Source organism: Falco cherrug, chromosome 6 (genome assembly GCF_023634085.1).
Source record: "Falco cherrug isolate bFalChe1 chromosome 6, bFalChe1.pri, whole genome shotgun sequence".
Classification (NCBI taxonomy): domain Eukaryota; kingdom Metazoa; phylum Chordata; class Aves; order Falconiformes; family Falconidae; genus Falco; species Falco cherrug.
Window position 1 is genome coordinate 54,826,987 of NC_073702.1, and position 14,227 is coordinate 54,841,213.

At 38.7% G+C, this 14,227-nt stretch overlaps 1 protein-coding gene across 1 annotated transcript in view; it reads left to right on the top strand.

Annotated features, from left to right (window-relative positions):
• The window catches only part of MOXD1 (monooxygenase DBH like 1), a 51,482-nt gene that overhangs the window by 27,510 nt on the left and 9,745 nt on the right, over positions 1–14,227 (top strand). Inside the window, exons 5-8 of the mRNA XM_055713448.1 lie at positions 4,740–4,919; positions 7,231–7,333; positions 10,417–10,583; positions 12,012–12,203. Coding sequence (XP_055569423.1) covers positions 4,740–4,919; positions 7,231–7,333; positions 10,417–10,583; positions 12,012–12,203 — 642 coding nt within the window. The remainder of the gene's footprint in view (positions 1–4,739; positions 4,920–7,230; positions 7,334–10,416; positions 10,584–12,011; positions 12,204–14,227) is intronic.

Consider the following 14,227-nt stretch of genomic DNA (forward strand, 5'->3'; position numbering starts at 1 on the left):
GGTGGAAAGCTCATGTCTTATCTGTGTTAACTTGATGATAAAGTGAAAATTTGTTATTTTTTATTCTTTGAAAGTCAGTATTTTTAGAAGAGCTAAGAGATTCAGTATGATGAAAGGAGCTCTGTAAAACCTCTCAACCTGCACGATGAGTACAGATCATGCTAGCCAGACACCATGACCTTAACCCATACCTTTGGTTGCAGGCGGTAGTGTCTTCATTTTGCATTTGATTGCGGTGTATTTAAAATACCTCCTTTGGAAACCCTGATCTGCTGTGGTGGAGGATTATAGTGCACCTGTTATTTTTTACTTCTGTTAGTAGGAGTTAGATAGGTTCATATATGTCAGTGTGCTCAGTTAGAAAGATCTTTCATCCAAGCTTTCAAGAAAGGTAGAGAGGATGCAGTAAGTAAATCATCATGAATAAAAAACCAGGGGCTTCTTTCTGCAGGTTTCATGAAAAGCGGGAAGGATTGTGTCTTGTTGCACGCACTTATTTTCTGCAGTCCCAAACGCTTTTGGCACTTTCATGTAGGGTGGATATAGGACTTTTGTTCTCTGAGCCTCTGGCAGTTAGGAAATGTCAAGCAGAAAATGCACTTTGCCTGCAGGGGAAGAAGTCACTGAGGTGCCCCGGTGGTGCAGTATCTCTGCAGGCTTATTCATAACACTGCAAAGAGATGAACCCTGACAGCTGGGTCTTCCCTGCATGTCAGCAACAGTGAAAACACCACAGATGAGCCTCAAAGAATGAGGTAAAATGAGGAAAATAGGTAGTTACGTGCATATTCCCCTTCAGCCTTCTTTCACCTTTTTTTTTGACTCCCTTGTCTAACAAGAGGTGGGTAGGAATTAGCAAGGAAAGGAGAATGAACTGTGTTTCGAAGTTCATTATGTGTTTCCTCATAATTATTGCAAGTGAAAGACAGATTCCTATTTTCACTGCAACCCATCTAAATTACTCAGTTATTGGTGGCTGAAGGTATCATTTGAGAGTTCCCTTACACTACGAGAACAGAGTAAGCAAGTCTATGTATAAATAAAATCCACATTAAAAGGAATTGTTCACATAAATCTGCAGAGTTTATTGACTGTTATGTACTATGCCTACTTTTATCACTTTTTTTTCCTGTATGTCTCTCCTTTGTCTTAACTTACCACAGTCTTTTATCTTCTTATAAGTATACTAAAAGTTGCACTACTTCCTGAGACAAATTAACAAGACAGTCAAGGTGACTTTTCAGGGTTGGTCCATTATTATTGTGACTAGAGACTTGCAAAAGTAAACCTTAGCTTAGTTTAGCTTTCAGTTGTGTGATTTGGGGACAAAGACTATGAAAGAACCAAAACTCTATTCATAAAAATTCAAAAGAATTGAAACTTTGAATGTGTGCGTTAAAAAGTCCACATTTTACAAATGAATGCCTATAGTCATGGATCAAGGCATAACGATCTGTTAAAATAGGAAGAACCTTGTAGGAGATGAACCCTGCAAACTGCATTAGCATTCACTGAGGTTACAAGTATTCTGGAAACCAAGCCACCCTGATGTAGATACTTAATTGTAGATACCTGCTCTAGCAACTAATTTTATACCTGAGACTACTCATGTGGCCTTTTAAATGCATTAGTGATTTGCTGAATTTGGCCCCATGTTTGAGAAACTCAGTCATTGTTCATCATTGTTTGTAAGTCTGGCCAGAAAACAAGAATTTTGTTTACTTGAAAAAAAATGAGGTTTTGGAATCTCTTTTCGGCTTGGAGCAAACTAAGCTTTACAGATGCTCTTTGTGGAAAGCGAGAGAGGAAGAGGGAAGCAGCCTAAATAAGTGACTTTTTCTATAAGCTAAAATAACAAATGGCTGAGTAAATAGGGCAGCACTCACCTGGGATGTAGAATGGCATGTTTAAATCCCTGCTGTACCTAATTGCTACAGTAGAGAATAAGATTTAATTTTCTTTTCTGCTGAAGGTATTCTAGTACGTAAATACAGTTAGCTATTCATTGGATCAGGAAAAGGGAGCCCTGTGTGTCTAGGGGGTCTGTTCCTCTTCCTTCTCTTGTTTCAATCAGAAATGATGCTGTGAGCCTTAGGGAGCTGCCCATTGAAATATTTCCATACATTTCTGGGAAACGAACAATTTGTGATTAATGAGATTTGCCTAAGATTTTTGTTAACAGATTTTTGACCAATCCTAATAGATTCTTTTTTTCTCTATTTGTTCAGAAGGGGAGAGAGAGAGGTGGCACCTCTTTAACCAAGCTGTAATAAAAATGTGTAAAAAGTGTAACTTTGCTGCTGCTTTTCATTATTTATTTGTGCATCTGAAGAATATAAGTTGTCCTACGAGATGCATCAGAAAGATGCTGATGGGTTTATCCTAGTATTTTTTTTTCTTTTCTTCATTAAAGAAAACTGAACAAAGCTACTTTTTGAAGTGCCGTTATTGTTTAGGTAACTGACATTAAAAACTGATGACAGGATGTGAGTTTCTAATTTTGGTGATGTCCCATCGTTTTGAGGGGAAGTTGGTTTTGAAGTAGTGATTGTAAGCACAGCAGGTGCTGGGGTCTTGTAGCAGCAGGCAGAACTATCACATGTTGGGACAAAAATACTCTTTTCTTTCTTGGTAGATACAGGGATAATATTCCCATAACTGTTTCTCTGACTAACCTCTACATTATGTGCAGCTTCAGAATTCTTGAGATGTATACTGCTATTTAATGTACAAGCTGCCACGATATGAGTGTGTTTTGGTTCTGCAGTGTTTGGATAAATATGCAGGTATATGACAGAGCAGAGGGAAGACACAAGATCAAGCTGAAATGGATTTCTGAATCTTTGCCAGTCAGTCTGATATATTTGGGAATAAATTATTATCTGATGGGAAAACTGACTCTTATCTCCTTCATAAATACCTTTTACTTCACAGTACGGTAATTCATGATGATGGTAACACTAACTGAAATAGGGATCACTGAGAACAGCACAGAAGACCTCTTGTGAAATATTTCAGTCTTGCCATGAGAACAGAACTTCGATGCATCCGTGTAAATTGGCATCCTTCCATTGACTTCTAAGCACAGTGAAGTGGGTGGTTTTGGGTTGTGCACTTCTTGGACAGACATGCAGGTACTCAGCAGCAGCTGGACTCCCTGAGAGTCCAACTTCAATGGTATTTTGCAGATTCATATCAACGAGGGTGGCCTTGATATGCACAGGCTCTGGTTGCTTCTTCCTGCCCTTCCTCTTTTGTAATTGGTTTAGTGGTTTGAACAAAGTGCAGAGAAATAAATTTCTGGTAACAATATTGTGCTGACAATATTTTAATAATGTAATAAACTGTTCTTGCTTACCCTGTTCTGGTCCACTGGTAGCTGGGGTTCATGTGCTTGCAAAACAAATGGATGCAAATTTGGAATGTACGTACGTTTTTGCCTGTTTAAAAGACCGTATCTTTCCTAATATTAAAAGGCAATATTGCATGGCACCCTACATCTTAAAACTTGCACTGCCAAAGCTTTACTTTTCTTGTGGAAACATTAATGTTTATCTTATTCAACTTGATATGATATGGTAGATATGACAGAACTGGATGCAATCTTTGGAAGCAAAAGCAAGGGAGAAGCTCCTTTCATTTTAATACTGTTTTCTATACGCTGATGTTTTGTGGAATATGATCTTTCTGAAAAACAAAATAATTTTTTTCAGAAGTATTCATGTTTGCCCCAGGGATGTCATCTCTGACAGAGATGATTTAACATCATCCATCCAAATAGAGAGTGAACACTGTTACATGGGAATTAAACAATTTCAGCCACCCCTGAAGTTCAGTGGTTAAATTATACTGCGGGCACCCGGGCTCCCCTGAGAGCCCTCCAGCTCATCACTGCCATAAACAGGCTGGAGCACCCAACCTCTTAGGAATGACTTCATATTAATAAAGTCTTTACCACTGAACAGATTGTAAAATAATTCTAATTTCTTGTAGATGTCAAAAAAATGTGAAAGTCCACCTTGAGCTGCTGAGTAATGTGGGGTATACCTCCAGGCTCACCCTAAATATATAGAAACTATGGGCAGCTCTAGTTTGAAATAGTACAAAAGAGGCAGAAGCAGGGATGAAAAGTTGTGAATAGTTCAGATACCAAGCTGGTTTAGCTGAACAGACTTTCAGCTGGTTCATACCCCTTCATGCCAGAATGTCACTAAACAAGATTGGGCAGGGAGAAAAATAAGTGCCAGTGGGAAAGAGGAGACTGGGGTGGGAGAAGAGAGAACAAGACAGATGGCAACAGAGGTTTCATCAAGACACAAAACTTTCTTCCTGTCCCCCACTGGTGCACTTGGGCAATGAAGTTTTCAGTACTTGGGGTTGCGGAATGCTGAAGTAACATCTCAACCTAACTACAATCTAACATCGAGCCTCCTCTTTTAAAATAAATGTGCCATATAGTTTTTAGTTTGGTCTGCATATGTACATTGAAATAATCACATTTGAGATGTGGGGTGTTTTCCTTTTTTTTTCTCCTCTCTCTTTTTTCTTTCGTTTTCTTTTCTCTTTTTTTTTCTTTTTTCCTTTCTCTTTTCTTTCTCTTTTTCTTCTTTCTCATTTCCCCTCTCGTTCCCCCTCTCTTTCCCCCTTTCTTTCCCCCTTCTTTCCCCCTCTTTCCCCTTCTCTTTCCCCCTCTCTTTCCCCTTTCTTTTCCTTTCTCTTTTTCCTTTTTACATTGACAGGTTGAGCCATTGATCCAGAAAGGCCATGAGAATCTGGTGCACCATATCCTGCTCTACCAGTGCAGCAGCAATTTGAACGACAGTGTGCTGGACTACGGACATGAGTGTTACCACCCCAACATGCCAGACTCTTTTCTCACATGTGAGACTGTCATTTTTGCTTGGGCCATTGGAGGAGAGGTAGGCTGAATGGCTTTCTGACAGGTTCATCAATGGGGATTTAGGAGGGTGTGTATCATCCTGAAGCTTCTTCCTAGTGTATTAGCGATTACTTAGTCTGTCTGTTTTCAAGGGTACACAATCATAATACCTAAATGCCTCAGCAGTAAGTCCTCAACTTCTTGTTAACTTTTTAAGGATGAAATGCAATGGTCATCCTGAGTGACAAGCTACAAGTAATGAAAATAGTATAGAGAGAGTTGATGCCTTAGGGAAAGGAAGATGGCTTGGGAGCATGGGAGTCTGTCCCTGTACCATCTTGTCTCATCTGATATGGAGATACACTGCCTCCAGCAATGACCAGTATCTGCTACCTGTGGAGAATGCCAAAAAGAAAAGCAGTCTCTGTAGGTGACTGCATGAAAGACATGGAGGAGAAATGTTCCAGACAAAGTCAAGCATAGATTTAATTAGCTTTGTGCATCACCAGGGCCTGGTTACAGTGTTTCCCCATTCAGGCATACCATTGGGAAGTTTCCTACCCAGCCCAAAGAGACATCATTTCAGTGTAGGAGTGATCCTGTGTTGGTGCAGAGCCAGCACAAGGACCACTTTGCTCATGGCAATGGGTCATATCTAAAGAAAACACAGTCTCTGATGCCAAGTTGACCCCAGGCTCTGTTTTCAGCTTATTTCATATGTTAATTTTGGCTGCAGTTAACGCTTTAATCTGACATAAGGCAGCATTACTGCCGAATTAATACCACCCCTTCTTTAGCCCCCTGATTCACTTAGTGCCCACACAAACGATGGTGTGGGCACAGAGAGGGACTGGAGTGATGGTAGTTTCTGGAGCCTTCATTTGCCAGCCTGCAGTCCAAAACCATCTTCAAGTGCTGCAGTGTGAGGAAGATAGAGCTGCTACATGGACCCATGAAAAAAAGTTTAATCCACTACGAGCATTATCCCTGCTGTATGCTTTGTGCAGTTTTGCCATCAGCTATGCTCTGACCTAGTATTTGTACTTTCAACTGTCTTAATCTAAGTGAAATAAAAACCTCACATAAATAAGTTATCATTTGACAAGCACTATGGAGGTTTTTGCAAGGATGATCCCACTGTTAAAGATCTGTAGGGAGGAATCTGACAGATCTGGGTTACATGCAGGTTTCCCAGAGTACTCACTTCACTTACTTCAATTTACCTTTATGTAAAATGGAGGTGATAATATTTATTATTGTATACTATGGTTAATTCATTAAATGTCCATCAAGCATCAGAAAAGAATAGGATCTCAAATTGCACATTTCAGAAAGTTAGAATCTCAAATTGCATATTAAAATATTAGCTATATAATATAAAATGATGCAGATTAATTCCTATAAAAGTGAATTTGGTAAAGAGTTCCCTTAGAAGATATTGGTGTTTCAGTTTGAATCCGGAGCAAGGTTTTAAGTAAATCTCCTGGTTATCTCCACTTACCAAACTCTGTTTATCATCATGAGTGGTTTGAGAACTTGCACAGCCCCCTTTGGGATGAAGTTAAACTGATAGTGCCATGGTGAACCCAGCATCTCCCAACAATAAATGGGGTTCTGTGCATGGGGTCTGAACAGAGCTTGTCCAGGGGAGCATCATCTGGGAACAGTGTGTCCAGCACAAGCTGTTGCACTGTACAGAGCTATTTCTTTTGCACTACATGGCTTGCTAATGTAAATGTAGCCGTGAAGATCACCTTTATTGTTCAAATCATTTTACTTAGAATACAGTGATTTGTGCAGGAAAAACAATCTAATTATGTACAACCTCAGTATTCCCTGGAAATTACTGCTTTTAGAAACTGGGAACATTTAAAATGTAGATTCACCTCTTCATAAGGGTTTTATTGTCAGACAAACTGCTTGATGATGCAATATTTATACATTTTAAATGGAATTTTTCCTTTTCTGCTCAAGCAATAAATACAGGATAAATAATCATAAGATCACAGGATAATGCAGGTTGAAAAGAACCTCAGGAAGTTTCTGGTCCAGCTTCTTACTTCAAACAGGGTCAGTGGTGACGTCAGACCAGTTTTCTCAGGGCTTTATCCTCTAGTAAGTGTAGGATCTACTATTTTATATTGACTTAGTTATTTAGTGCATCGAGTATATAATAAATATGTTACACCACAATGCCATGTTCAGAATTTAAAAAGAAATCACCTCTTAATTTATCATTAATATGACTGTATCATTGAAAAAAAAAAAAGTCATTGTATTTGTAAAAAACAAATTAACTTTTAACTGTGACAAAAAATACCTTAACTCTGTATGCATGTGTTGATTTCCAGGGCTTCACCTATCCTCCTCATGTTGGCTTATCCATTGGCACAGCAGCTGACCCCCAGTTCGTCCTCATGGAGGTGCATTATGACAATCCATCTTACACAGAAGGTTTGTACGTCACACTCTTTATAACACACAAAGCTGAAAGATGTAATAGACCCAAGTGCCTCGTTGCATTGCATGGCAAACAGAGCAAATGCAAAGCTGAGGCTTATTTTCCCCTGCTCAATTGTTCCTGGTTCCCAGTGTTTTTCTCACTGCCCTCAAAAGCTTAACCTGAAGTCAGCGAGAGATTCCAAAGAATTGTGGACCAGGTGAATACATCACTTTTATCACTACATTCTTGTTATGTCCCTTTCCTTTTGCTGGGAAATCCAATCAGACAGAGCACATAGCATAGCACCCAGACTGTGGGACAGCAACACAGGGAATGAGCCTTTTATTCGTTTTTTATAGCACTTTTTAAAAGACATCTACCTGAACTGTGGTCAGTTTTTGAAAGTGAAGTATGGACTCAGGTTACTAGACTGTTCACTGGGTAAAAGCAGGTGATCTTAAAAGTTAAGCTTTTCTTTTGTAATGGTGGTTTTGGTTTTTTTTTAATCTTATTTCTAAAATTCATTTATATTTAGAAGCAGCTAAAGGAAGAAGTCAGGGAGCCCCAGAAAATCTAGGGATCTTTGAAGCTGACTTTTAGAAAGATAGTTTTTTGTTCTGAAACAAAAGTTTATTGAGCTAATTACTGTACCTGAGAATATTCTGGTGATTGCTATATATGAACCCAGTAAAATCCAGTGCAGCACAGTGTACTGGCCTTTCTTCACACCCTCACATGTTAAAAGAAAATCCTCTCTGTGGGTCACGGTGTTCTGTCTTACTGTTATTCCCCCTCTTTTTGTTGTACTAGATGAACTATCTCAAAATTGGTTTATTTGATGACAGGCTCTCTCCTTCAGCATGCACATTTGCATGGGATAGAGTAAACTCCATTGCATCCTTGATGTTGCATGCTTTTCCATCAAATGTTACCTGAAAGCCCAAGAAGATGCATGGAGAAGAACTGTTTGAGTTGGTTGTGTCCCTAAATCCACTGTTTTGTTTTAATCAACTGTGCTGTATGATACCGTAGTTTTAGTTCAAGTGGCACACAGAAAGACAGAGAATGAATAATGGTTCATTTCCTTTTTAAGCAATGGGGACACCTTTGCCTTGCTGGCACAGTCCCAGGTGAACACAGGGTCTTGCCAAAGACCTGGGAAAATTCAGACAGCAAAGGCAGAGCAGGGTGTCTGTAATCCAGGTTGTTTCTCTCCTCCTTGCCAAAACACACGGTATAAGATTGTGCCAGGAGTGTGAGGGAGTAGACCTGGGTGCTCCATCCGCTTCAGGTGGGGGCATGTGAGTCCCCCTGACACAGCACCAAACCTGCCACTGGGTCACCTTCGTTTTGGCATTTTGGCACCTGCATTTTCCCACTTTGGGTCTTGCAGTTAAAGGCTGCATTGTTAGCCTCATGTTGTGATCTGGGGTAATATTTTCACAAGTGACCCAGATTGGTAGGCAGCATTGGCTCCCAGTTAGACTAAAAAATGTTTGAACTTCTCCTAACATGGCTGGTTTTGAAAGTTTCTGTTTCTGAAATCCTTAACATTCACTTTTCAATTGAAAGGTGGCCTCTTTTGAGGTTGTTTATCAAAACCTCTTACATATCACAAAGATTTCTAGCATTTAGCAACAAGCTTGAAGGGGAAATACCACATAGGAAATACTCAAGTTGATGAGATAATACGAATAACTTCAGAAAGGTAATGAGTATGGATCCCCAAACACTTTAAAACTGGGGTGTTTTGGGACAGTATGTAGCACCTGAAATGTCATGATTTGTATATTGCAAAATGCCTCATAGTTGAATACCACTCTAAATTGGCAGCGCATAGTTCATATCCTTTGTTCCTTAATAATTATATACTACTCTGTCTCAAGTATTTTAGTGACTGGGTAACTTAGTCCCTGCTCTGTTCCTCTGCCATTTGCTTATCTTGAAATAGCTTGCTGATTTCACATTGATGTAAAATTTGGTTTCAGGCACTGCTATATCTGTTCTGTTTTTTAGAAGACTAGTACAGGTCATTAGAAAGTCTCTCACCTTCTCTGAGAGATTTGGTATTTTTTTTGCATTTTTAATTTTCAAAATTGAAATTTGCAAAGGGACAACAAAGAAGAAAGTAACAGATGAACTAGCAGAATGCAGGGCTTGTGCAACACAAATTAATCTTTATGTCTTGCCTAATAAAAATGGCTAATAGAAGATAAATAATTATAAGCATGTAGATGATGGAGGCAACAAAACTTATTCATAGATATACAAACAATCACGTATGGCTGAACATGCAGGTGAACAAAATATATTCATACCACTTTGAGTCTTAAAGACTCAATCTTTTCACAGCATGCTTTGGTTCTCTGAGCTACTTTCTGAAATCAGAAGTCCTTGAGTGAGTGCAGCATTAAAGTCCTCTGTAGTTCTCTTGTCTACTTTATGCAAGGTGCTGATGTTGTCTTCAGGTTTGGGATTCAGGAAGCCAATTTTCATGTTTAGTTGATGATCTTTTAACTGGGGAGATTGTAAAAGGGATTTGGTCATCTGAGGTGTGCTGTAATGTGACAGGCAGTCCAAACCAAAGGGAAGTATAATTAATGCTAGGGCCTAGGGTGAAGGAATAGACAAATTCACAGGTAGAAAATAACGCACGACTTGAAAATTTTAAAGAAAAAAACCACAATAACATTAAACTGTTGTTTAAATATTTCATTTGAAATCATACATGGAACCTTTTGAGGTCTTATTATTTCCTTGTATTGTTTGCTCTGCCTGTGATCTAACCTCTTTTCTCTGAGGTCCATATTCCACAACTTAGCAGAAGAGACATGAGGGCTATGGACAGCACATATTTTTCATTCACATCTGAACTCCACAGACATTATGATACCATGTTTAACAACCCTTTTGTGGGGTGCCCCTATTTATTGTTTCCTGCATATGGTTTGACCCCGGTTGTAGAGGTTGATTCATCGATTTTCATCTAAAACTTAGGACATGCCTTGAAAAATATGAAACAATTGGATTTTTTTTCCTCTTTTCTTTAAAATATTGATTTACAGCCATGGATGACTGTGTTCTTTTGTTGCAGGCTTGATAGATAACTCTGGTCTGAGGTTAATTTATACTCCAGTTTTAAGGAAATACGATGCTGGGGTTATTGAAGCCGGTCTTTGGGTCAGCCTCTTCCACAATATCCCACCAGGCATGCCTGAATTTGTGTCAGAGGGTCACTGCACACTGGAATGTCTGGAAGAGGTATGTCTCCTGCCTAAATCCATTGCTTTTCATTCTTAGAAATAGTTTTGGACAGCCAGCCACTTTAACTTCTTGGGAAGATTGATAGTTACTGGTTAAAGACATGTGAGCCAAGGCATCTGCTACGTGTTGCCCTCCAGAATGCTGAGTCTTTTTGATCAGGATATTTGAGGTGCTCAGTATTCAAGCTGCTTTACTGATATGAGTAATAGTGGATGACACAGTGCTTGTGATTTTTAATTGTCTGTTCAATATATAAGCATATGTTGCTTTCCATGGCAAAGCTATTAATAGCCTGGAATGTTAGCCCAAAAAGATGTTGAGAGAGACTAATTCAGATTTCATGTGCAAATGGCTCCTAATGGCATAGTGAAATCCTGAAAGGTATTATTAGACCAACCACAGAAACTAAAGACCTGAACAGGTTTTGTTGCATGGCCCAAAGTACAATATTACGCATTCATTAAACACTTGGTTTTCATTAAGATAATTTAAATAACTTCACAGATAATGGAAGTATTGTCTAAAATCTGTGATTAATGTATCACAGGATTCTCATATGCTTTGTCACGTATAGAGAAAGGTTGAATCAGTACTGGTTCTGATGTGATTTAGAGTGAAGGTTAAATTAGATATGGAATTTAGATGTGTTCTTGGTGGTGTTAAATTTTGCTTATTGTCATAGCATTTTTCAGCCTAAAAACACTTGAGTAATCTATTATTGTGACGTTTCTGACCTTAAGGCTGTACTTGAAAGGTATTGCAATAACAGATTATTTCTAGTTTGGGCTCTAAACAAGTCTAGCATATATTCAGATCCATAGTTCTCAGCTAGAATGGGAGTGATGTCAGGTTTGTGTCAATTTCAAAAAGCTAATTTTAAAATGTTTTTGACCTGGAAAAAAGTTTCAGATGTAAACTTACAGTATTTCACCATCAGTTGACTTGAAGATGGGAAGTTGAGCATATTATAATTACAGTCTCTGTTTATAGTGCTTCTCTTGGTACAATGTTGATGATAACATCATTCAAAACTGCATAGGTATTCTTTTTCACAGTAAAGATCCACATTCACTAGTGTCAACCACTAGCACTGAAATTATGTGCAGGTTTTAGTGTAATTCCCTTGAAGGGCTTAATCTGTTGAGAATTATTGGCAGGCCAGTTGATTTGCGTAAAAACTGTGTGCATTGGGAGTAAGTTAAGTTTTTCCTAAAAAGAAAAAAATCATGGAAAAAAACTAGCCTTTTTTTGTATATAAAACCTTAATTTCACATACAGATTTGTTTTTTCTTCGGACTGCATTTTGCTGTAACCTGAGGGAATGTAAAACTCATTTATTAATATATTTTTACTCTGTTTGTACATTGTAATACATTACATGACATTGCATCTGGGCACACTGATGGTGTTGGTTTCCCTGGCCAGGCTCTAGGCGCTGAGAGACCTGCTGGGATTAATGTGTTTGCAGTACTTCTTCATGCTCATCTTGCTGGCAGAGCTATCAGGATGCGCCACTTTCGCAACGGCGAGGAGCAGAAGCTGCTTGCTTATGATGATGAGTTTGACTTTAACTTCCAGGAGTTTCAGTATCTGAAAGAAGAAAGAACCATCTTGCCAGTAAGATACAATTCTTTCCCTGAGAGTGTTTAAGAGTTCATGTGCCTAACATTTACTCACATTTAGGATTAATTTTTCTACAGTTTCTTATCAGGGAATCATAGAATTCTTTAATGTTTTATTAATTTTTCCACTTACTGCAGAGTAACTTATGCAGAGTAACTAATGCATTAAATTTGCAGTGTCTCAGGAGTGTCCACCCAATTCACTACAGACCCATCAATTCAAGCTGTTCTTTGGGTGTGTTTGTTGTCCACAATTACTCAATTTAAATTTTCCTATCACAAATGTTTGAACAAAGCAGATTATAAAATCACACGTGCCTGGTGGTGCCATTGTTGTGCATCCAGCTAGCTGAAGAATGGAAATGCCATCACATGGCTTTATGGAGCCGCTGAGACCAAGTAGCACATCTCAAGTATGTACACACAGCAAGTATTCATCCAGCCTTGCAAACATGTCTACAAATCAGCCAAGTCTTCTGTTTATTTCAGATTTGTAGTTGGTGTTGGGAGTAAAACTCCATGTTTATGTTCTGTGTGAGGTTTCACTAGTAAGCAGAACCTTTTGGAAGAAGAAATTATGCAATTCTGCTATTCTTGTCAGAATAATGTAATATAACTTTCAGAAAAATCCCAACTACAATTATATTATAAAGCAGTAGGTATCCATAGGTATTGCATGAAAAGAGTCCGTATGTTTTTAGATGAGTCACTCGTTTAAAAATTAGTTAGTTCCAGCCAGCATCTGTTTTTGAAGCTTTGGCCTGAGAACAGAAAGTTTAATGCAGCAGAGGTTGGGTGCTCCAGGTCTGGCCAGCAGAACAACTGAAGAAGTTCTTGTTCTGCTGCACGTGAACAGGCCTGTTACCAATGAAATTGGTCAGATGCAAAATGTCATACAACTGTATTTTGTTTACAATTGGAGCCAGTAAAGAAAAGGGAGCTGAAAAGACCATTGAAATGACTGAACTTCAAGTATACTCAGGAGCCCCATGTTTTAAACTTCCAGGCTTCTCTCCGAGTCGCTTTCTCTCTTAGGTCTCTTCTCCTATGCTGGGAGACATTGATATTTGTCCTTTAAAGGCAAGAAGCTAAAATATTAACTTTATAATTTAATTTCTACAGCAAAACCTGGATGTTCAGGTGCAGCATTTATTCTTTGAAGTCAAACTGCTTGTACTCCACAAGGACTTCAAAGACAAAATGGTGTTACCTCCTCCAGGAAAGAAGTGTTGAAGGGTTTAGGAAAAGGGCTGGCAGAAGATGACAGGTTTGCAGAGAAAGCCTGTAATATTTTTAGGAAAATCCATGCAGATTATAGAGAAAGGCCTCTTAAAATTCAAGAACAAAAGGGAGTAGAAAGCAGAAAGACTAAAAGAGGTATCAACTTCATAAAAAAGACAGCTCAAGTAAAAGCTGGAATTCTTTCTCTGAAATGAGCCTTTTTTATGCCTTTTTTTTGTTTTCATCTTATGCAAAACTACCAGTACAGCTTTACATATATCATTTGGTGTAATTCAGACCACAGTCTAATCAATTAACTAATAATATTAAAAATTTTTGTGTAAGTTCTGTTATCCTCTCCTCTGCAAGTTTTTTCAAGGGTGTATCCATCTTTCAGCTTGTGGAGTCCAGGTTGTTTTCTTCATATACTAACACTCTCTTCTGAATTTGGAAGCAAAAGATCTAATGTCACAGAAAGAACACTTTTAGTGAACGCTATCTACTCCTTAAGCCTCAAAAGCTAGAGACCTGGTTGGTGGGAAGCAGCATATTCCTGCTGGGAGCAGCAAAGCTGTGCCACTTCATGCTGCTTCAGAAACCTCTGTCTCCATTTGGCTGGCAGGAGGCTGACACACCTTCTCCCAGAAGCCTGGAGTACAGTTAGTACTAGCACTGGTCTGGCCATGAAACAGCCCGCAGGAAAGGAGAAATTATTAACCTTTGAAGGGTGATCTAATTTTTTCAGGGAAGAGTAATACAATGGGTGACAAGGAAACATGATGATACCCCCAAAAATGT